The sequence below is a fragment of the Anarhichas minor genome, unplaced genomic scaffold, assembly GCF_050575085.1.
Source record: "Anarhichas minor isolate MPS153535 unplaced genomic scaffold, ASM5057508v1 ptg000004l, whole genome shotgun sequence".
Classification (NCBI taxonomy): Eukaryota; Metazoa; Chordata; class Actinopteri; order Perciformes; family Anarhichadidae; genus Anarhichas; species Anarhichas minor.
The window spans coordinates 2,867,865-2,892,545 of NW_027466450.1; the positions used below are offsets into that span (position 1 = coordinate 2,867,865).

The 24,681-nt window shown below is 41.2% G+C and overlaps 1 protein-coding gene across 1 annotated transcript in view; it reads left to right on the plus strand.

Moving 5' to 3' along the window:
• The window catches only part of mcf2lb (mcf.2 cell line derived transforming sequence-like b), a 38,641-nt gene extending 16,296 nt beyond the window's left edge, over positions 1-22,345 (plus strand). The window contains exons 3-33 of the mRNA XM_076102973.1: positions 1,136-1,250; positions 6,164-6,254; positions 9,359-9,478; positions 9,640-9,756; positions 10,160-10,309; positions 10,415-10,539; positions 11,399-11,513; positions 11,606-11,725; positions 12,468-12,659; positions 12,745-12,936; positions 13,518-13,677; positions 15,106-15,167; positions 15,246-15,331; positions 15,506-15,572; positions 15,660-15,775; positions 15,922-15,991; positions 16,079-16,171; positions 16,258-16,350; positions 16,437-16,562; positions 17,012-17,233; positions 17,335-17,427; positions 17,906-17,984; positions 18,167-18,236; positions 18,344-18,450; positions 18,699-18,791; positions 19,895-19,951; positions 20,117-20,194; positions 20,606-20,715; positions 21,837-21,946; positions 22,039-22,142; positions 22,266-22,345. Of these exons, the coding sequence (XP_075959088.1) occupies positions 1,136-1,250; positions 6,164-6,254; positions 9,359-9,478; positions 9,640-9,756; positions 10,160-10,309; positions 10,415-10,539; positions 11,399-11,513; positions 11,606-11,725; positions 12,468-12,659; positions 12,745-12,936; positions 13,518-13,677; positions 15,106-15,167; positions 15,246-15,331; positions 15,506-15,572; positions 15,660-15,775; positions 15,922-15,991; positions 16,079-16,171; positions 16,258-16,350; positions 16,437-16,562; positions 17,012-17,233; positions 17,335-17,427; positions 17,906-17,984; positions 18,167-18,236; positions 18,344-18,450; positions 18,699-18,791; positions 19,895-19,951; positions 20,117-20,194; positions 20,606-20,715; positions 21,837-21,946; positions 22,039-22,142; positions 22,266-22,345 (3,413 nt within the window). The remainder of the gene's footprint in view (positions 1-1,135; positions 1,251-6,163; positions 6,255-9,358; positions 9,479-9,639; positions 9,757-10,159; positions 10,310-10,414; positions 10,540-11,398; positions 11,514-11,605; positions 11,726-12,467; positions 12,660-12,744; positions 12,937-13,517; positions 13,678-15,105; positions 15,168-15,245; positions 15,332-15,505; positions 15,573-15,659; positions 15,776-15,921; positions 15,992-16,078; positions 16,172-16,257; positions 16,351-16,436; positions 16,563-17,011; positions 17,234-17,334; positions 17,428-17,905; positions 17,985-18,166; positions 18,237-18,343; positions 18,451-18,698; positions 18,792-19,894; positions 19,952-20,116; positions 20,195-20,605; positions 20,716-21,836; positions 21,947-22,038; positions 22,143-22,265) is intronic.
• The last annotated feature ends 2,336 nt before the right edge of the window (positions 22,346-24,681 follow it).

Genomic DNA, 24,681 nt, shown 5'->3' on the forward strand with positions numbered 1-24,681 from the left:
TGTGTGTGTGTGTGTGTGTGTGTGTGTGTGTGTGTGTGTGTGTGTGTGTGTGTGTGTGTGTGTGTGTGTGTGTGTGTGTGTGTGTGTGTGTGTGTGTGTGTGTGTGTGTGTGTGTGTAAGTGTTGGTGTCATTGTGTACAAACATGTTTTACCTCTTTCTTTTCTCATGTTTTTATTTCATTTAAAATTCCTTTTCTTAAAGGCCCTTTTGAAACCCATCTTCTCAATCAGCTTCTTACCGTTAGCAAAGGGCTCGAATAAGAACACACACCTTTCTGGCAACATTAGAGTTTTGGTTATTTCGCACGAGACATTTTTCAATATTTATATTTTTCACTGTGCTCTTCTCACCGGTTTGAGGTGGGCGGAGCTCTGTTGGGAAAAGGTGATGGCACATATTTCTGTGGATTAATGAGGATTGAAGAATATTTAAATCAGAATCTAATGGCAGCTGTTTGGCCACTGTTTGTCAAATCAAACCACAAACACAGTTCAGAGGAAGCAGATTAGCCATTTTTTAGGTGTTGAATCTTTGATTGTAGCTTATTTAGTCATGAATATAAAGAGAGATTAGAAACCAGGGACTTTAAGGTAGAACTGTGTGGTAAGATGGTGGTGTAAGGGGGTAAAATAATGAGATAATATCACTTCATTACATTATTAAATCAACTGTTGACTGTGGTGGGCTGACTTATCATCCTCTTTTTCAGATATTGACATTTATTTAAAAATGCTAGTTGTTTAAAAATAAACAATTTATTTATATTGGAAGAAAATACAAGTATGTTTGTTTGTTTTATGATGGATATTGCAGTTTTTTCTGTACAGTCTCCAATCAGCAGTGATACAGCTATAACATCAGTGCCCCCATGTGGCCATTGTTTCTTCTTCCTCAGGCTCTCTTCCTTTTTTTCTAACTGTAATAAATCAAAAGACATTTTCCTTGTCAGACTGATTGTCAGAGCCCCCAACACAGAGACTCACAGCTTGAAAGTTATGAGTTTGTGTTTTTTTTCTTTGCCTCATAAATTATAATATTCTATGCTGTAGGAGATACATACAACATATTCTTACAGGTAATCCCTGTATATTCATGTGGCAATTTTTAATGTTCCTCTGTTTTCCAATTTTCTAGGAGGTAGAGGAGATAATGGCAGCCCCATCATTGTGTTCCCAGAATTCCCTGCGTTTGGAGAGATCACAGACGGAGAGTTTCACAACGTGCTGACCTACCTGACTAGTGTGCCGAGGTAAAGTCCCTCACTGGCTGATTGTCACAGGCAAACACAAGATTTCTTTTCAAGTCATCTAATCGCAGCTGCATCCTCTTTCTTACATGGTATTACCACTGATGTCCTATCCGCCCTTGTTTATCAACACTTTTTTAACACCACCAGCTATCCTGGTGTCACCAGCAACTTCTTTTCTCCCTCTTAATGCTGCAGCACAACACCGCTGATTCACCTGTGTGGGTTTATGGACAAACTGAGAGCTACAGTCATGTTTTTTATACATTTCACACATCATGTGATAAGGCAAGGCAAGTTTATTTGTATAGCACATTTCAACAACAAGGCAATTCAAAGTGATTCACATAAAACCATTAAAAGCATCAAAACATAAGGCAAAACATTCATTAAACACTAAAAAGCAGTGTAAGAAATAAAATACAGTAGTAAAATGTAGGAAGTTGATTAATATCCTTGGATATGGTTCAATTAAAGGCAGCAGCAAACAGAAAAGTCTTCAATCTTGATTTAAAGGAGCTGAGGGTCTCAGCAGACCTGCAGCTTTCTGGGACTTTGTTCCAGATATGTGGAGCAGAAACACTGAACGCTGCTTCTCCATGTTTAGTTCTGACTCTGGGAACAGAAAGTAGACCGGTCCCAGACGACCTAAGGGGTCGGGATGGTTCATGAGGTAGCAGCAGACCAGAGATGTATTTTGGCCCTAAACCATTCAGTGCTTTATAAACCAACAGCAGGATTTTAAAGTCAATTCTTTGTTGGACAGGAAGTCAGTGCAAAGACCTCAGAACTGGAGTGATGTGATCCACTTTCCTGGTCTTAGTGAGGACTCGAGCTGCAGCGTTCTGAATCAGCTGCAGCTTTCTGACAGACTTTTTACAGAGACTTTTTCCAAATCCTGTTGAGACATAAATCCTCTTATCCTTGATATATTCTTCAGGTGATAGGAGGCTGATTTTGTAATTGTCTTGATGTGGCTGTTCAGGTTGAGGTCTGAGTCCATAACTACACATAGATTTCTGGCTTGGTTTGTGGTTTTTAACATCAGTGATTGAAGCTGAGCGCTGACTTTCAATCGTTCGTCCTTGGTACCAAAAACAAGTACTTCTGTTTTATCTTTGTTTAATTGAAGAAAATTCTGGCACATCCAGTTGTTGATTTGTTCAATGCAGTTACCCAGCCCCTGTATGGGATTATAGTCCCCTGGTGATCTTTAGATAAAGTAGAAGGGGTTTCCCGGGTTTGGACTCCAAAGACATGCAGGTCAAGTGAACTCAAAATAAATGGATGTGGGAATGGATGTAATTCAGTCAGAGATACAGAATAGATGAACATTTTACTTTGTGAAGATGCCTTTGTGTACGAAGTCTGCCAGTAGGTGGCAGTGAATACTAAAACACAACTGCGTAAAGATGTAAGCTACAGAGGATTTATGCAGTGGACGGGACAGTCTGTGTGTATTGCATAGATATCTGAAGGGGAAGAGTGGTTCCTGTATTTAAAAAATGGCCAATTAATAATCCAGGGTCTCTTATCAGTGCTCTGCAGACTGTTTGTACACATGGACAGACCTGGGTGAGACATGGAGGCGGGGGAAGGGAAATGTACAAAACCATTTCTTTCTCCAACTATTCCTCCAGAAAGCCATCCCCTGACTCGTCTTTTCTACCCTTTCATTTTTTCTTTGATATTTTCCTCACTATTAAGTCTTGCATTGACATGATTTAGCTCTTCTCCCCCCCCCCCCTGGCTGTCCCACCCTTCCTTTATCGTGACCGGACTGGCAAAGTGCGTAGAATAGAAACTGCAGCAATTCTTACCATTTGAATCTGAATAATGCATACCGACAGCTGAGCAGAGCCGTGTCCTGTAGTGCGTGCGCTTGTGTGTGATGAATCCACATGAGGACCTGTTCACACAGACATGTCTATATGACGACCTACATATAGACATGTCTGTAGGCCTTTAGATAATAACAATACAGCTCTAGGCCTTTAGATAATAACAATACAGCCAATACAGCTTTTTTTTTTTGTCATCGACTTGAACTAATATACTGAAACTTTAATAATTTCTAATCAATAAGTAACAGGCAATATTATCAAATGTCCAGCCTATTTCAGCAATTTTCAAAATGTTGTTCTTTTATAAACTGTATTACAGTTCAACCTGTGTGCAATGAGTATTGGTTTTTCAAATCCAAGCTGAAAACCAGCTAACATGCAGATATAATTTGCATCCATATTCAACTCCATCGTGATCAGGCCTGATCGACAGGAGTGAGACGGCGTCGAGCCTCAAGCTGTTCTGAACACGGAGGCAGATGGCTGGTGCTACCTGAGGGACCGACACCCCTGGCAGGGCACACGGTCCACAGCTGGGGACAAATGTCCTACAACTCTGTGTTGTGCCCTTGAACAGCTGCTGCTAGTTTGACACAAATACCTTTGGATCAATATTAATCGGAGACGTCATTTAAAACATACCATATGGTTATTCCATGTAAATAATTTATATATTGAACTACCAGAAAACATACTATGATATATATGTTATGTCATAGCTATATATATATATATATTCACACAGCCCTTATTATCTCTAAATATGTATTTTTATTAAAGCTAAGCTGTGTTAAGTATTAAATCAATTTCAGTCTTGTCGCAGGATTTTCTGGATCCTAATTCATCTACTTTAGGCTTTGCATCTATAAACGCACTCAGGAATGAATTAATTTAGTCCCTTCTCTTATATTATCTCTCCTTGGCATTACAAATGCATGCACACTTGGATCTAGTTTTGCTGATTGGTTCTATAATAAAAGGTACCATTGGCAGTCATTTTGAGACATATTGAATTGAAACACATACTGCGCTTGTGGCTTATTTAATCAGTTTTTTAAATTTAATATACCACTGCTCTTATATTCAAGCAATCTCTCTCTCTGCGCTGCTCATTGCCACAGAAGAAGGGGACGCTGCAGCAGGGATGTGTGTTGCTACGTCTGCATATGCATTCAGGCAGCAAATTTCCCTCATCACTGCATCGCCATTAGGCAGAGCCTTTTTACAACTCACAGCTTCACACTTTGTCCTGAGGAATCCAATTATTATTAGGACACGGATGCATGTGCAGCAGCAACACTACCAGGTGGTTTCCATGCATATTTGAATTAAACAATTTATTAAACAGTTTACAATACAGATGATAACCATACAAGACGTTATATGATTTAAAATGCCCCTTGTTTATTTACATTTTTATAAACTCAAAATAACCTTCTTTTTTAGAACCAAAGTTTAAATTGTTGATTTGTTTTATAGGGTATAGTGCATTTAATCAACATTTACATTTTGAAAATACGCCATAGTCTAATTTACACCCATAGTCCCAATAGAATTAACAGAAGAAACGGATAAATATTATTGTATTATTGAAATATATTATTGAAAATCAAATGGGACATAAGCAGTAGATGTCATCTGTCACACATAACACACAGTTTGGGACATTGTCTTTTAGCAGCGACAGCAGAGAGTTATTTCATCGTGTTCTTCAGATCTTTCAGGTGCTCCATGTTCACCATAAACCACCGTCTCATCTTAGCAGCTGTAAATGTCTTGGAGGCAGTAAGTGCTCTTGTCCCACTCGCCCGCTCGCCCTCCTCCTCCTCCTCCTCCTCCTCCTCTGCGGCTGAGGTTAAAACAGTTTGTGCTTTGAAAGCCCGAATGGCTGTAAGAGTCTCTGTGGGTGACTGAGCGCACAGCTGAGAAACGGAGGTGACGGAGGGAGAGAAGTGCAGAAAACAAGGATGAGTGCCACTAAGAATGTAAATATTGCCGTGAGATAAAGTAGAGAGGCAGACATGAATTAACATTCTGTGTTTTCCTTATAAATGAAACCCTCATGCATACAGAAGCACCCTCCTTTGAGTCTGTCCCCTCCCCCTACATCTGCGGACTGGCTTCTAGTGCTGCTCATCACTCTGCAGCCATTCTGTAATAGGCTCCTGTCTCAGCAGCTCCCAGTGTCTCATTGGATGACTAATGGATGCAGTGCAGGGGGGCAGGCTGGATGCTGTGGTGGTCTGAAGCATTTGGCTCTTTCCCCTTCAAACAGCACAGCACACTGGGACCTACCTCTGAGACACAACCCTGTGTTTTTATTTTGGCTTTACTGTCCCAAAGACGACTTCTTTTTTTTTAATTTTTAATTTTTTTTTTACCTGCTGCCACCCTGTTTGTGCAGTTATTCGTTGCAGGATGGTGGACATGAAAGCAAATACTTGAGGATTACTGTGATATTCCAGCATGGTTCTGACTGCACTGTAGTTGCATCGAGTTTTCAAGTGTACACAGGGTGAGCTGTACATGCCCTTATCAGTGATCGTTGGCGGTGTGTGTAAACCGTACAGCCCTCCTCTCTTCTGGGACCAGAGAGGAGGGTAGGGGAAGGGGGGTGCGGGGAGAGAACTGGGGGCCAAGAAATCGAGAGGTACTTGACAGCATCTCCTTTTATGGACTGCACCAGCTGTCTCAGAAGATAAAGAGCAGCATAACAAAACAATGAGCCGTGAACAAGCAATTAACTTCACTAGTGTCTCACTGTGCACGCGTCAACTGAAAACTACATGTATGTTTTATGTCTTTTTTGTTTTTTTCTCTTTGCGCTCTTGTGTTTCTGAGTGTTAACTACTTTTCTGTCTTTGAAACTGTCTGTTCGGAGTCATTAGATTGTGGCACAGTCTGTGGCCCAGTGTGTGATTTTATCATTTTTTGTCAATGTGAGTTAAAAGTTGATGTGATCTCTTCTCACCATTCTTTGTGCTGTTGTCGAGCTCTGCTCACCATGTGGCTGGGTATAATTAGAGCAATGTTTTGATTTGTGTTGACACGTTTTCTCTCTGTGTGCTTCAGTTTGTCTTCGACCGGCGTGGGTTTCATCCTTGTCATCGATCGCCGGCAAGACCGATGGGCTGCCGTCAAGGGGACCCTGCTTCGTATCGCAGTAAGTTGACCGTGCGCTTACTTTCTCTCTGTGTTGTTGGAGTCTTTGTGTTTGCGTGTGAGAGGAAAAACAGTTTTACTCAACTGTTTTTTTTTTTAGAGGCGCTGGCCTGGCACCCTCACCCACAGGGGGAGGGTTTGTCAGGCCAGAGAGAGGTGTTAGAGCACTCACACAGCTCCACTGCTAATATCACTTCCACCCTGGGGGGGGGTTGATATGACTAAACCTCATCCTTGATCTCTATCCCATCACCATCATAGCCTGCCATGTGTTCCCATAGCTACAGGGACAAATAGACAGTCACATGCCAGAAAAAGACAGAAGGAGATGGTGTTGCTTTTGTTCAAGCAGTCATTTAAATATCTCAGAGACACAACCGATGTATTTACACATATTTTGTTGCACTGTAATTAGTTGCTGAATGATTCTGCAGGAAGAGAAATGGCTGTATAAACTGCCTTTAGCATATGATTTATTTTCCTATCACCTTTTTAATTGCTACTCAATGCTTCATCGCACCTTTTTTGAGACAGAGAACTGATACTAGTAATGTTATTTATGTTGCTGAATAGAATGACGCATCAGAAGTAATCCGGACTCTGCTTTATTCTGCTCATTTCAGTTGTTCTTCTCCTCTGGTAGTCAAAAAGCTCTCTGTTCATTTGTGTTCTATGTTTTGTGTCGGGAGGTGATGAACTGGCAGCTCTCCATAATACATGTGTGTGGGGGAGAATGACTTTCATAAACACACAATCTCTCTGCAAATTCCCTCTTCTGGCCAAAAACAATGGGAAGTGGACCAGCACCATGATTCATGCTCTATTAGTATGAGTTTTAACAGCTTTACCAGCTTCATTCATATCAACATTCAGCTTCTATTGCCTGCAGGTGTAGTACAGAAATTATAATTGCTGTTGATATACAGGAAACGGGAACGTTTGGGTCGGACAGATCTCTACAGATCTATCATTAACGCTGATGGCAGCAAAGTAATAACTCAACACACAGAGAGAGAGAGAGAGATACGAAAAGATGAAATGTCCAAGAGAGAATGAGAGATGAATATCACCAAACATGGTCTCGAGAGACATGGGAGTCCACATCGCTCGTTTCAAATTAAATCAAGCTTTATTAATCCCACAAGGGGGGCTTTTACAGGCTGACAGGCTGGTAATATGGGACATTCAGTCATGCCTGCAATCATGTCCTGTTTGGGGTGATTCAGCTGCTAAATAGATGATGATGATGATGATGACGAAAACAGGCACTATTCAAGCTGCTACCGCTACTGTATATATTTGTAGTGGAGTCTAGTTCATGGGCTGAATCGCAATGTAGTCATAGCGCACTGTGATGTATTCACTCTGCGAGGTTATTGAGTCAGTGTGTACATGAGGGTGTGTTTGTGTGTGAGAGGATATTAAATGTTTATGCTGTTGAAGGATTCCCTTTGTCTCTCTCTGTGTCTATTTGTATGCGCACACTTGTGTACATGTGTTTGTGTGAATGTGGGTCAGTGTGTTTCAAGGAAAAGCTGCCCGTCACCGTGCATGGCTGAGTTTGATCTGATGACAGACAGAAAGTGTGTTTCATAGACTGATCCCAATTAAGTCTGCAGAGTTACTGTCAGTCCCTGAAGGGAACCCTCCTCTCCTGTCATTTATCTGGCTCTTCTTTGAGGCTTTGTGTGTGTGCGCGTGTGTCTGTGTCTGTGTGTCTATGTGTGTGTGTGTGTGCATCTCTTAGCCTAGAATTGACAAAGAACAAAGAACAAGTAGACCATGACCATGACTGCCAGCGACCAGATATCCAAGCAGCACGGTTTAATGGTTAGAAGCTACAATTTGCATTTAAAGGTTAAGTCTGGAGATATTCTATAATGTTTTTGTCAAAATACACTCCAGTGTCTGTGTTCATTGTAATTGTAAACGGTGTGGTTAATGTGTTTTTAATAGTTATATATGGAGCTATATGGCACAGAGGCACAGGATATATCAGGCTTGGGCTCGATTAGGATCAGTTTTTGATATGGATCTTTTTCATGGGATTTGTTGACAATAAGGAAAACATAGACTTTTGCCAGACTTGTTCTTTAGGAAGCTACTTTTTGAGTGTGCTGCACACCATGTTCAAAACAATTAGCCATAAATACACTGAATATAATAGCTCTTTGTTGTATGGTAGCACCTACTACTACCATGTTATAAAAACAGCAGTATGTCCCACAATCATTTTCATTTCTCCAGATGGCGAGTGACCATTTTCACAGTGCTTGGCAGGTCAACAAGGACAAACACTGAATTGATTTATTAATTCCATAAACGGTGCGTATCCCAAGCGGTTCTTATTAAGGATGGTTTCATTGTCATTTCTGCTGAGAGCAGCATTCCCCAACTCACTGAGGAAGGGCAGCCATGCAGGCGAAGCAGCCGTTTAGGTCATTAGCTAATTAAAGTAGCATTAACAATCGTATTGCCTCAGGAGGGGAGATCAGTGTCCACCCTTAACCATCATACAACTGCTTTCACTGCAGTACTGTGTCAGTCTGTGTCATTCATGACTTTTTTACTACATTTTATTGGTTCTATTGGCTGAGCTGTGTGGTAGCATAGCATGATAAATATGAGGAGAATGTTCCAAAAAAGACATGTCTTTCTTAGTTACGGTGTCTTTGCTTTATGCTGAGGAAAACTTGCATTACTGCGCATTACTCCATATTAAGTGTCAACGATGCCAGCTGGATAAAGAAAGCCCTGTTAGCCTCCACATGTATGAGTTGGTGGTGACACTGCCTCATTATTCACGCAGAAGCATCCCAGGGACATGAAGATTAATGTCCCTGCTGCCACAGGACGATCCCCGACATCCCCCACATCTATTCCAATGCTCTTGTACGCTACACACTCCACGAACATGCTGTGGTGTGTTTGAGCGAGAGTTTCCAAATGGGATACAAAGGCAGGGAATATAAAGGGAAGTGCAGGCTGTCAGCAGAAAGAACAGAGCCCGTCCGACAGAAGTGTGATGTATTATAGACTCAGGGTGGAGGAGGATCCTGTCTGCTCTATTGCGTAAATCACAGTCTCCATCCACTCTCTTTTCAGGGCTCCTTCCCAGGGAACCTCCAGCTGGTTCTGATCCTGAGGCCCACCGCCCTCCTGCAGCGCACACTCTCGGACATCCTCTTCAAGTTCAACAAGGATGAGTTCAAGATGAAGGTGCCGGTGCGTACAGTCACTCTTACCTCTGGATACACTGCATTAGTGACTTGTGTTCTTCCCTCTCTGGGTCCAAACCAACTCATTGAATGACTGTAAAAATGCTAGTTGATATGATTACTATCAAGTGATATGTATGTAATAGTTTCAGGTGTTTTCTGTCTCAGGTGATCATGCTGAGCTCAATAACTGAGCTCCACGCCTACATCGACCGCTCCCAGCTGACCCAGGAACTCGGAGGAACACAAGAGTATTGCCATGAGAAGTGGATCTCTCACCGCACTGTATGTACACTGTGTACACCACCTTAGTGGTCAGCATGGAGATCACAACACTGCCACACATTACAAGTTACTTTATGAGTGAGATATATGAATACATTCAGGGAAATATGCGCACGTAAAAGGTAAAGACAATTAAGAATTAAACGGGAGACAGAGGATTATAGGTTTAACTTGAGACGCTCAAGGTCAGGCTGTGTCTTGTGTATATATGTATATATGGTATAATGGAAGTTAATAAATGACGATGACATCATCAATACATGCTCAGTACTTTAGGATCACCATTAAAAGTCTGGGTTCGAATCCAGCCCCCTCTGCTGCATGTCGTCCAATAAAGACAGAAAACACCCTCCATCATGAGCGTTGCATGCCAACAGTCTTTGTTGTGTCTTGCTTGCATCAGGCTATTGAAGGCTTTGCATTGATGGTAAAGAAAACCGCGCAGATCCTGCAGTCGTTTGGGACTGTACTGGCTGAAACTGAACTCCCCAATGAAATCCAGGCCACAACCATCCTGCTGAGCACACACACCAACAAGAAAGACAAGATGAAGGTAACACCGTTGACACAGATTATTTATATGTATACAGCATACTAGGTATGAATATCAGTTATGTATTTGGATCATATCACTCCTCCTGTCTGTGCATGTCTGTAGGGGGATCTGCTGGTAGCTCTGGATCAGGGCAGCAGGCTGCTGGAGAGCATCAATGAGCCTGTGGTGCGAGACCTCGACCACAACATGAACCAGGATGAGCTGGAGAATCTGGCCACTGTGCAGAGGTTAGAACCACTAGAGCTGATGAAGCTGCAGGTTGGAACCAGACAGATGGAAGTGATACTGTTTCTGATCTTTGACACATCTGGTTTGGACATTTCTCACAGAAAGCTCAGGTTTCCAAACATTATACATCAGCGCATGTTGACACATTATTTGGGAAACGGTGACACTGAAATAATGTGCGACAATGTCGCTATTTGGAAACGGAATATAAAGAATGCTTTTTCAATAATTTTGTGAATAATTAAAACAATGTTAAAAGAAAATACTCTTTTCAGTTTAGAGCTTCACATTGTAAATTACTTTTCTCCATTACATATAAAAATGTGATGTATTTGCAGTTTTTCATCATTAGTTAGGGTAAAGTACAGATTTTAAGACATACCTTTTGTAATGTTACTGCACATATGAATCTTTAAGATGCACACTGTACTCTATGTTAAGTGTCAGCAGTGTAAGATATAGTGTTTTGATTGTCATACATCAGATTTCAGTCTCTTCATTTACTCTGATTGTTCCATGTAACGAAGATTAAAGCCAGCAGACATTTATTTAGTTTTTTGTCGTTGATGTCTGCTGATCTGTTCAAAGCTGTCTCAGCTCTGCTGTCAGTGTAGTTGGAATAGTTGGCAAGGCAATTTTCTTTGAGGTCACATCAGTGCGGTATTTTAAGCAACACTGAGTGCACTGAATCCCATGTCAACATTCACACACAGAAAATATATCCAAATACCTCAGTCAGTATCCCCACTGCTGCTTCTACTTTATTCATTTCTCCCCTCACTGCTTTGGGTCTACTCTACTCTCTACTCTACTCTCCACCTCACCACATCCCTATCTCTTTCCCTGCTCTTGTTTCAGACTGTTGTCCCAGCTAGACGAGACAGAAACGGCTTTTGACGAGTTCTGGGTGAGGCATCAAACCAAACTGGAGCAGTGTCTCCAGCTGCGCCACTTTGAGCACAACTACAGAGAGGTGAGCCTGTTAGCTCAGGTGAAATAGTCCATACAAGATGACATATGACACATGATCCCTATTTAAACCTGACTGCGGTGTTTCTGCTGCAGGTGAGGGCTCTGCTGGATCAGGTGTCTGAGAAACTTGCAACCTTCTCTGAGGTGGGGATCAGCCCAGCCCACGCTGACCATATCTTCTGTGAACTCACCACCTATGAGGAGAGAGTCTGTGTAAGTGATACCCAACCCCTCACAATTACAGCTTTGTTTAACCATGGCATGAATAGATGAACAATATCTTTTATAATGACTTCAGTGAGCCAGTCAGTGTTACAAAATAATGTGATTATTATACTGTTATTCATAACTACACTGTACTTTCTTGAAAAAGGTCTGACTGAGCACAGCTTGATTAAATCTAAGAAAGCGTTCATGTATTGCTCTGCCAGCTGCACAATCATCTAAATTTACTTAGAAAATATATTTTTTTTAAAGTGGAGCCTAGTCTGGATCCAGAACTGCTTTCAAATGTGTTTGAAATGCACATTCCAGTCATGCTGATTGGTCGATGGTGGCCATGATTTTGGGGTAGTATTTCAATCCTGTCTGGGAATATTAGGGCTTTGTACAAGTAGAACTTCTGCAAAAAAGTCACATAACCGGTACGTCATGGCTATTTAAATGGATCATGTTGCTGTATAGCGCCACCTGCGGGCCTATCAGAGTTGACAGTTGCATATTTGCTTACATTTTGGTTGCTATTGGACTGTACATTCAAGAGTTATGACAGTTTATGTCAATAGGTTATGGCTACAAAAAAACAAAAACACAACCAGTATTTGAAAATTGTATGAAATATATGTAAAAACAAACAGTTCAAAGCATTCAGGCTAATCTAGGTATGAAGAATTTGGTAAAAAAATATACTTTGAAGGACTTGACTCAATAAGTCTGACTCCACACTGGTCCACAGGAGGTGCTGGACAGAGCCTCGTATTTGGCCTGTGATGGTGATAACCTGATCCAGAACACCCACTATGCCGAGGACTCCATTCAGCCTAAATGTACAGAGCTCAGAGCCATCAGTGAGAATGTGAGCAGCAACCTGAGGGCCAAGAAGGACCGTCTCCTCAAAGCCATGGAGCTGCACCACTGTTTGGAGAGAGTAAGAACACCCACACACTCCTGGTGTAGTTGCTTTGTCTTCTCTGTTTTTTTACTGATTCTTCCTCCTCTGCTGTCCGCCTCAGGCTTCGAAATGGGTTGATGATGGTATATACCTGCTGGCGTCTCAGCCAGTAGACAAGTGTCAATCACATGAGGGGGCGGAGTTAGCCCTGAAGGAGCTGGAGCAACACCTGGATAACGCGGGCCAGAACCAACTGACAGAACTCGGTACCATCTGGAGTGAATATGAGGCAGTGCTCAACCAGCAGTTCAGAGTAAGGCGACCAAATAAGAATACAAATTGCACTTTTAGACATCACTCTATCAATGCCAAATGGATTGTGACAATGGTGACAATGTCCATATTATTGTCTACAGTACATATGTCTAACATCAACATCAAATTTATGCCAGAGTTTAGCAAATGTTTGACCATATTTCTGAAAAAACACTGTTTTGTTTCACAAAGAAGATGTTGTGTCTTAAGTTGTATCTTTTGATACAAACAGGAGGAGGAGGAATGTGTTGTGGAAGTAATTTTCCATTGGTTCTTTCAATTATATGATTATATGTCATTATAAGAAACCCTCTAAGCCTTTGGAATTATTTGTGCTGGGGAAAAAAGCAATCTAGATTATTCTTTTATTACTGTAAAGCAATTCCAAAAATGTATTGCAAAATCCATGGCACACTGTGTCAGATGTGTTTCTTTTTTATAGTATGTCTCAATTTTGAGACAAAGTACTAGACATAAACCATTTACATCAATTTCAGATGATATGCTGAGAGAGAATGTACTTAAATATGCAGCACATGTCCCGTATTGACACTCCTCTAATATCTTCCTGTGCATCAGGACCAAGTGGAAAAGGTTTTCCAGAAGCAGGCGTCCATGCAGGAGATGTTTGACAAGAGGAGGGTCAGCCTGAAGAAGCTTGCAGCCAAACAGACCAGGCCAGTGCAGCCGGTAGCCCCCAGGCCCGAAGCCTTCATCAAATCCCCTCTAAGCTCGCCTGGTCAGTCCCCACACATCCACACATGGACCATTTATTTCACACCATTTAGAGCCTTTTGGAGGCTTTCATGCTCTTCATTATTTGCATGACCTTAATGCTATTCACATTACGTAGAACACTTAAATGTATATTATCAGACTATACATTATAGACTTTATTTAGCCCTTTAACGCTTGATAGAGTGGATCTCACTTATGGCTTGTACTGTACATTGCCTGTCAAACAACATGAAAGTTACAGTTTTAGCAACCTTCATTGTAGACACAAATAACCCAGAAAGTATAAGTGAGGGATAGCTCCTTGTGAATTTAGAATTGTTAGTGGCTTCAGCCATAAGCAAGAAAACACAAAGCATTTATGAGGGGTATTACAGTCTTTCTTCTCCTGTATGAGAATATAAACTCCTTTATTTCTAGGTTGTGTAGCTAAAACAAGTTCTGAAATTTTGATTACAAAATGATCTATTGGGACAATAAAGCCCTGGTGAAACAAGGGGGCTATACTTCATCTTGCACACTCTACTGTACATTTCTAGGTTGTTTTATTATTCTTTTAAAAGGTATTTATATATTTACTGTATAGGAAACATTGTATATTTCACTGTCATACAATTCCAAAACTATATCATGGAGCATTTAAAAAAACAAAAAAGTGCCAGCATCAATTAGCATCATCAAAAAGAGAAATAAACATTGTGTTGTCTTATTGTAAATCTATTACATCCTGGTCATTTCTAAGGAAACATAAATTTGTAATTACCTGTTATACCTGTTACCCATATATCAATCGCAAGTTTGTTTCTCAAGGGAAATTTGTACATATGGGCAATTTTGTGCTTTACATAAATTAAAACAAAAAGGAACATCAATATCGTATATAAAATATGAATAATAGACCGTAAAACATACATAAATAGTAATTAAACACAAAAGTAGTAATATAATTAAAAACGAGTCATATAAAAACATTTTTAAAAGAATAAAAACATTGTAGCTCAATCATAGATTGGAACTGGATTTAAAAATTGCAAAATTTGTTGCACATCTAACATTTTCTGGCAGTTTCTTCCTGTTGCATTCCGCATAACTGCTAAATTTAGCTTCAGCATGTTTATTTCTGACTCTGAGCTGTGCTAGCTGACCATGGAGTCCATGGATCTAAGAGCCCTACTTTGTTTATATTATTTAAGCATATAAGCATACGTTCTAATTATATTGTTTTTACAATTAATTTAAAATTACAATACTTGAGATTGAACCAAAAGTGTTCAAATATATGCTTTTCAAAAACTACCAAGCATGGGATGCCTCAAATACTAGGTGGACTGATGACCAACCAAACCTTGCACAGATAATCATTCATCCACCGAGGTCAGTAGATAAATGCAATATTTGTTTACTTCCCTACATTTATTCTGTTCTTCCACAGCACACAGAGCACAGCAGGAGAGAAGGTGCTCAGAGACAGACTCTGGGAGCAACTGTGAGAAAGTGAGTGGATCACTGGCATGATTCCGTTTGTGTTGTCTGTCGCTTATCAAGGTGACCCAATGGTTTTTTTTTCCCCAGGGAAACGGCGAACTGCAGAACGGAGACGCTATCGGCACACATGCGTCTCTATCAGAGGAGGAGGAGAACCTGGCGGTGCTCAGGAGGTGAGGGATCAGCCGCCGCTCTTTCATCTCTAATCAGATTACACAGCAGATGGACTGGGTGAAAGCGGCTATCTCATTATCTGCAGTTCTGTGCATCTATCGTTTTGTTTCATTTGATCTCTTTTATTTGTGCCTTTCTATCCATCTCGCTGTCTAATCTCTCCTCGTCTGCAGGCATGTCATGAACGAGCTGTTGGAAACTGAGAGAGCCTACGTGGAAGAGCTGCTCTGTGTACTACAGGTGTTTATTCGCTCCACAAAATGTGTATTCTTCTCTGTCTTTTACTTGTGTCTCGGAGTTCATGTTTTGTTTTGTGCCGTGTTACAGGGATATGCCTCTGAGATGGATAATGCAGCAATGGCTCACCTCATCCCCGCTCCGTTGCAGAACAAAAAGGAGGTTCTGTTTGGCAACATGTCAGAAATCTACCACTTCCACAAGAGGTGAAGGAGTGCCATCTGTCTGTCATTGATGATACTGACATGTTGTCAGCCATCAAAGAAAATCATCAACAATCAACATTTTTATTCAAATATCTTCGTCACCTTTTGCTTTTTCATTCATGACGTGATTTTTGTTTTGCTTCCAGGACGTTTCTGAGGGAGTTGGAGCAGTACACCGACTGCCCAGAGTTGGTTGGAAGGTGTTTTCTCGAGCGGGTGAGTGAATTATGAGATTTTCAGCACAAAGATGTGAATCCCACTGTGCCGATGAAGAGGTTTCTTGAATATATTTTTTTCTTCCAGATGACAGACCTGCAGATTTATGAGAAGTACTGTCACAACAAGCCTCGCTCTGAAAGCCTTTGGAGGCAGTGCTCAGACTGCGCCTTCTTCCAGGTGAACACCGTCAGCAGCGCCATCAAGTTCTGTTTCGTTTTGTTTGTTTTATTTGACACATTTTTTTCCCCCCCCATCTCCATCAGGACTGTCAGAAAAAGCTGGAGCATAAACTTGGCTTAGATTCTTACCTGCTGAAGCCCGTTCAGAGGATCACCAAATATCAGCTGCTACTGAAGGTGTGATACTACCGGTTGTCTTTTCAGTGGGATTTCTGGTCTTCAGGTATGGCTGAGCTTCATGTTCGTCGTGTTTCTGACCACAGGAAATGCTGAAGTACAGCAAGAGCTGTGGGGGGACCGACGACCTGCAGGAGGCGCTGACCTCCATCTTAGGCATCCTCAAGGCTGTCAATGACTCCATGCACCTCATCGCCATTACAGGATATGAGGTGAGACATTTAACAGGACACAGGCTCATCAATCACAGAATAGACGCTGCGTATAGGTCTCTGGAATAAAGTGGTAGATGGATGCATGCTGAGCGTAGCTTTTGAATGTGATATTGTGCAAAAGCCACTCTGATCTGTGGTGAAGTGTCTCTGATTTAATGATGGAAAAGTTCAACAAGGAGGGGGGATTGAAAATGACATAAAAAATGCAAAACAAAGCAATATATACAGTGCCTTTGGTGTTTACTGGTGAAATCAAGTGAGCACATCTACCGGCTCACTGCAGGTCAGACTACAGACACTCCAGATAAACACTGGCACTTAACAGACTAGACAGAAAACGGATGCATTAAATGGAACAGAGAGTTGTTTGAATATTAAATTATAGCCTCTCTATACAGTACTTTAGAACAAGAGCAGCATGCATCTTTAACTCTTTCTTTTCTCAGGGTAATATGAGTGAGCTGGGTAAGCTGCTGATGCAGGGGTCATTCAGTATGTGGACGGAGCACAAGAAAGGCCATGCCAAGGTTAAGGATCTGGCCCGTTTCAAGCCCATGCAGAGGCACCTCTTCCTGCATGAGAAGGCCCTGCTCTTCTGCAAGAGGAGGGAGGAGAGCGGTGAAGGCTACGAGAAAGCGCCCTCATACAGCTTCAAGCAGTCTCTGAATGTGAGCACATCTACGGCTGCGTTTGTCTCTTGTACTGCCATCTATTTGTATTTATTAAATGTTTTACGGTTTACCGTGCCCGTCTTTTTTTTTTTTAATAGATGAGCGCTGTCGGCATTACTGAGAACGCAAAGGGAGACAACAAGAAGTTTGAAATCTGGTGCAACTCCAGAGAAGAGGTCTATATTGTTCAGGTACGCTAACACCTGAAGAGTAATAGCGTTGATCTTCTACATTTTTGCTAATTGTCGACAAAACCCATGAAAGTGATCTGCCTAATAATAAGTACTATCTTTGTCGCCAAAGCCTGATTCCTCTGTTACAGCTCATTCACATCCGAGTGCCACAAGCTGCATGGCACTTATTCAAATGAGGCTGACAATTAAGACCAACATTTACATTTGTTTTAGTAATGTTTGTTAAAAACAACGGTACATTTTGAGAAAAGGTTTTTAGAGACGGACTAACACATTGCTGTTTTTTTAATCTTCTTTTATGTAATCTGTTGACAATTAGAAAAATACTAAATAACAACAGGGCTTATCCTTGAAGTGCAATCTTCTGTATTTGAACAATAGGCATGTATATGGATGTCTACCTCCAGGTAACAGTGGAAAGCATAAAACAGTTTACACTGAACTTTGTTAATATTTGTTAACCATCCTGTTTCAGGCGCCAACGGCTGATGTAAAAACCACCTGGGTAAATGAGATCCGGAAGGTTCTGACAACCCAGCTGGAAGCCTGCAGAGGTACAGAGAGAGAATGTGCTCTAAAATCTATTTATTGGATCCATGTTCACACTGATATCCATGTTCAACCAGAAACTGAAACACTGATATTATTATCAGTAATGATTATAGAAGAAAACTCTGTGAGAAATGTTCCATTTGGTGTTTTGAAGCGTTCGTTCTCCCTCTCTTTGCTTCCAAAGCCAGCCAGCAGAGGGCACCAGATCCGGTTTTCCAGTTCCCTCCTGTGCCCAGTGGATCAGTGAGTCTCAGGTAAGTCTGACCTCCCCACCTCATTATATTCTCTCTCACAATTTAAATGAAGAGTTTGATTTGTGACAGCCTTTTAATATAAAATGCTCCACTTTGTCCTCCTGCAGTCCATTCAAGTCTGGTCAGAGGAGCTTTAAGAGGGGAGAGGAGAAGAAAGCTGAGCACTGCAGCCCCGATGCCAACTCCCCTTCTTTACCAAAGCCAACAGGAAAAGGTAAGTAGAGAGGACAGACTTCAAATCAAACAGATCAAACCCTTAATTAGTTATGTTTTTTTTCCACAAATCTGCCTCCAGCATTTGTAGTGCATGTATACGAACTACTTGTGTTCCTCTTTGTGATTAACCCATGTCTCAACTTCTGTCTTTCCCTCTGACTCTTATAACATGTTCCCTCTTTATTCCTTGTCGTCCTCTATACAATCTTAACTTCTCTTCTTTCCCCATCTTATTCTCTGGGTCAGATGAGGCTGTGACTAGCCCTACCTCAGACAGAGCTGCTGTGGCTAAAAAGCGTTTTACTTTACAGGGCTTCAGTAACCTCAAAGCCCAGAAAGGTAACTGCAGGCCATTCAGTCAATTTCATATCCAACATATCACATCATCATCATCGTAGTCGAGTCATTTCAAGAATAGACATTTAGACTTATTTGCTTTCTTGCCGAGAGTTAGAAGAGAAGTTAGAGAATGTCTGTATGGGGACAACTAATTACTGGAAAGTCATTTCCTGATCTCAGCCACAAAATGGTCCAACTCCTACCTCATTAAAACCACAATTTCTCGTTTTCACATATAGCTATGCTGATTTTGTTAACTTTTGACAGAGCCAGCCTTGCTGTTTCCCCGTTTCCAGTCTTTATGCTAAGCTAAACGGCTACCGGCGGTAGCTTCACTTTTACTGTACAGACATTAGAATGGTATCAAACTTCTCATTTAACTTAAGCCAAGTAGGCTGTCTTAAGTCTCTGAAGGACAAAATAAATAAAGATGCAATATACTTCAAAGACGTTTGGTCAGTAGGTCAAATATTGCATGCTTCCCTCCACAGAGTCCTCCACTACTGATGATAAAAGTTTTACATTACCATCCACGATGATCTTCCTCTCACCAGGTATCACACAGCTCTAGACTCTGGTTTTATTTAATCTGGCATGATGCCTTTTTCACAGCTTTGACTTGTAAAAGTAGGAAAAGCACAGTTTAAGTCTTAACAACGGCTGTTTCATCCAATTGCCTCAGTCAGTCATGACAGAGCCAGCATGCCCAATACCAGGTCCCTGAAACTGAAGCACCATTGATTTTATTATTTACACCTGTGCTTTTCCTACTGTAACGTGTTAAAATGTCCTCTGAAAAAAGCCTATGTTGCTGATGCTCTTTTGGTGTCCTCCTCCTTTCAAAAAAGCATCACAACATTGAGCTGCATTTTGCAGGTTCTCTCAATATCAGAATTAGTTTTGTACCTCTGTATTAGTGGTCTTTCCTCAACCTTTCTAATCCAGGTGTTAGTTTAGTCTGCGTCGTTGTAGCCAGAGATGAAACTTTGCTGTTAACCATATGACGTTTGTGCTTTTCTCATCAAAATGTGACTTTTTGATGGTGATTTCTGTCTTGCCTTAACAACCGTGCTTTGTCCCTCCTTTTTCTTTCTTGACGGCAGGATCTCCCGATCACAAGACGAAACGCCAGAGCGATCCCACGCCATTCGGCTTCAAAGGTAGTTAGTCTGTTCAACGATAAAGTGCGTACTCTCCCCGTCTGGTCACCTGTTGATCCCTGATGGCTGAGCACAGCTTAAGTATCATACAATGATGAGTTTCATTGGCTGTAGCTGCTGCAGGGTGAGTGACTAGCTGTGTTTCTATTGCCTCCTGTCCCTCAGATGCAGGTCCCCCCCCCCTCCACCTGAGCAGGGCCAGGTGGTTCAGCACTCCTAGTCTCTTACAGACAAAGTGGAGAGGTACACTGTGTTGGGCCCACTCACTCCTATAAACCCTTAATAGATTTTTCTCAGTTTTTGCTTTGGGGTCCCACATCTCCACGTTTCTTTCAGGCTTAGTGAAAATCATAGAAATACTCACTGATATGGAGGAATTCCTGCCTGCCACTTTCTTTTTTGTTTAAGTCAAAAATATGGACGTGCATGCCCGTCTCTCTGGTCTTTAGGGTTTTTTGGTTATAGTTGTGGAGCTGATTGTGTCATGCTGGGATTTCTGGGATTCTCTGTTCAAAGCAGCTTTTTGTGGTTCTTCCTCTCACTCTTCCACACTTGTAGATCTCTCACTGCAGGTCACGCACATATTTGACAGCAGCTGAAGATGGATTTACAGCAACTGTAAACTAAACACCTGTGTCTCCCTCCTCCCCTCAGGCTGGAACAAGACCTCCCTGTCGCTGGATGCCTCAGTGGAGCACGACGGCTATTCCAGTGCTGAGGATCCTCTTAATTCTGACACAGAGGATGACATCAGCAAGAAGCTGGTGAGTCACTGTGTGAAATAGACATGTGTCAACCTGCCCGTACAACTGATTTTCTTTGCTAACAAGCGTAACAGTTTCCGTAAACAATGTGTGCTTTTCAAATAGAAATATCACTTCAAATATAGTTCAAACAAATGTTTTATTGAGGGTGCCTGTTATCGACATTACACTTCTCTTACTGTTCTTCTGAGAAACTCGACCCTAGTGGTGAGATGGTGACATCTGCTGGCCGTTTTTGATAATATACACATGAGTTTAAAATTAGTTACTCATGAGAACTAAAAAAAAATAATGGGTATACAAGTGTTTCACCTAGATTTAGATGAATTGGTATTCTTAAACATACATCTATCTCACATGAACCCTGATTTGCCGTTCATGCCCTACTAAATATTGTAATTCTGAAGGTTGTTGTTTTTTTTTTTAGCTCCACGTCCAGTCAATGCATTTATGGAGAATTTAATCAAACATGAAACACTGAGACAATAGGACACATTTCAAGACACTGTCTAGATTACTCCTGCATCATAATGGTTAATTTGACAATACCTTCATAAAGCAATGGGCCCTTTCCACAGCAGCCATTGTGACATGTCGTTGCAGGGTAAACACAGGTGTAATTCATAATATTAGTTATGGCCCTGTTGCATTAAGGTGGGTTAGGGCCCTGGTATTGTGTGTGCTGGCTCAGTGGAATGACTGTGATGCACTAAATAGAATGGGACAATAATCATTTTTTATCAATTCCGCCTGTGTTTACCTTACTATGGCATGTCAAAATGGCGGCTGTGAAAAGGGACTATTACTGTATGTTTTGGTAAATTCGGTTTCTTATTTCTAAAATATGGATTTCTTTCCATCATGGCAGGTAAATGGAGTAAACCGCATGTAATTTGTCAATTTGTCTTCCATATATCTGTCTCTTCAGCTGATAAATGCTCCCCTATGTTCACCAGCTATTTGCTGACTTTGTCTTAAAATATTCATAAGAGCAGCTTTAAAGTTGACACATGTTGATTGGTTTGTCCATTCATAGCACAACACTATCAAACATGTTAATGTGACTTCTTCCTCATTTTAGTATGTATCCTTTTCCGTTTCCTAATCTCAACCTTGAACAGTGTGCCGGCAAATATACAGTGATGGCGGACTATGAGAAGGACGCTCAAGAGCTGTCGGTGAAGAGCGGAGACATGGTGGAGCTGGTCAAAGAGGGGGAGGACGGACAGTGGTGAGAATACAGTCATACTGCTGCCTATTAGAAAATAATAATATTGTATTGCACTGCTATAAAAGTGAGTGTTTGTCTGTGTGGTCATGCAGGTTTGTACGTAACCTGAGCAGCTCTAAGGAGGGCTGGATCGCAGCTGCTAGTCTTATCACGCTCATTGGAAAGTCCAAGTCTTGCCAGTCTCTCACCAGCTCAGGTATTCGAACAAACAGTCCCAAATAAAGACGGATAAACAGATATTTGTTAAGCAAGAGTACAAAATCAGACATTAATCCTCAATGTGTGTGTGTATGGGTGTGTTTGTGTGTGTTTTTAAAAGAAGGCAGTGGCTCTGGTAACCTCAGCACATCGTCCAGCTGCAGTGAGACCTACACAACCTTCCCTGACATCAAACCCTGAACTCCTCAGCATATCCGCCATCACCAAACTGCCCTCATTCATGCTAGCATCATGTTGCTATCTGTGCTGTATTGCCAACTTCGGTAGAATTTTGTCAGGTTTCCACAGAAAGCTGTATTTTTTTCACTTTTCAAATCATGCACATACACCAGTTATTAAGATGATATGTCATACGTGTGCACATGTTATAGACTTGATTGTGGTGCAATTGTGCGCCGGAGACACAGAATGCTGGATGGATAAATGCTTCACAGACGGTCAATACACTGTATTGTGAAGTGGTCTTCCTCTAGTCATACACTTGTCTGTATATTTTTCTTATGAAGAACAGTGGATCCCTGTGCTTATGATGTAATAGATGTATGAATGGGCCAGCGGGACTGATCTCAGTTAATGCATCTATTTGTGTTCTCATTACAAGTGGAGAAAGATTAGTGATTATCTGTGGATGTCGGCTGTCTTTGTGTTCGTCTGCATTAATTCACCCAAGCAGGAGTTTATAATTCTACTGTTACTGTAAATATAACGGAGGGGGTGAGATAAACTGTATAGCTTATTTAGCTTGAATGAATGTTTTCTGAGCCTAATCACCCCGCCCTCTACATTTCCCTTTGCAAGCTTATTTATTTGTAAGAAACGAAAAAGCCCACATATATTTAGTCACTTCTTTTCTACTTCTTTTCTTTCTGTCTTTTTACTCTTTTCCTGTCTGTCATTTGTCTCACTGTTGTCATTAGAACCCTGTTCTGCCACCAGCTGCCCAGACGTTGTGTATGAGGTTTGTCTTTTGGGGTCTCTGACGGCCTCATGGTCTAACTCTGTGAGTTTTCATGTGCGCTCCAGTTTAAAGATGTTCCTCCATGTTAATGATCAGAGATCACTGTATAGCGCTAACTTATTCCCTGTGGAGGATCATGTGCTGAATGTAGATATTGTTCATTAATATCAGTCTGTCATGAAATGTTTATTTGAGATGCTACATTGTACATTAAGTATGGTGACGTCACAACTTTGTAACTCGTTTTTTTTTTGTTTTTTTTACATAAACAACTTCAATTCAGTCATTGTCTCTTTTTTTTTTGTCTAGTCTATAGACGAAGGTTTGATACCTGATTGCACTGAAAGGTACTCTTGTGTCTTGCACTGGTGGAATGTAACTAAGTACTTTTACTCAAGTATTGTACTTAAGTACTGGTTTAAGATGAATTTGGAGGGTGTATTTGTATTTTGAGTCTTTTCTGACACTTTCTTCTTCTACTCCACCACATTTCAGAGGGAGATATTGTACGTTTTACCCCACATTGATTTGACAGCTTTATTTACTTAGCAAATTAAGGTTTTTACATACAAAACATATGAAGAGCTTATTAAATATATTTTGTTATAAATAAACTAATCAACAGTATATACAAGTAGAGCTGAAAGGATTTCAATCAGGGGAGACGAGTCAGATGAAGAAAAAAAATAGTTTATCAACAGATATGTGAAGATAGTCTTGACAAAATCTTTGGCACTTGAACTCTACAGGGAGATTTGTAATAAAGGGGCGTCTGCCCTGAGCAGCAGCAAGATGGTGTGGAGTCCAGACGGTGATGGTGGCTGATGCAATGATGAGTTGATGAAGGTGATGGATCTGCGAAGAGATAGGGAGGTTGAGGGGCACGTAACAGCAGCATGAACAAACTGAAGGTAGCGAGACAATCATATTTAAAAAGAGACGGCAGCAAGATGGCTAACGATGTTATTGTTTCGTGGTGCTGGATAAAGGAGACCAGCTGATCTAAACAGCTGATATCATGATTGACAGCCACGAGCAATGACAGCAAGGACATTATGAGTGAGCATGGGTGAGGAGTGAATGGCAGATGTATGAGAAATAAACTAGAAGCCTAAGCATACAAGAGTATAGTCTTCCTCACTGAACGTACGCTAGAGCTTCATTAGTCGATTAATCAATTGATTAATTCAAGGCACATGCTTCATGTATATCAAGATGTTTTTAATCGCTCTGTCACTGTTTTAATCCCGACTGGAACAAGGCGAGAATAATCACACACACACACACACACACACACACACACACACACACAGACGTCTGAATGAGGCTCTTGCAGATCTTCACATACACACACAGCAACAACCTGAACCAGAGAGACGACACATACAGAAGACGGAAAGACCTAGCTATATATAGAGCTGGCAGCTGTTGAACTTTGTGTGTTCTATGTTTGTTCTGTGTTCTATGCTCTGTAGAATCGTGTTATTTGGGTATTATGTTATTCTACCTGCTTTGTTGTCGTATAAATTATATGTGACTGGTTCTTGTGAGTTTGTTC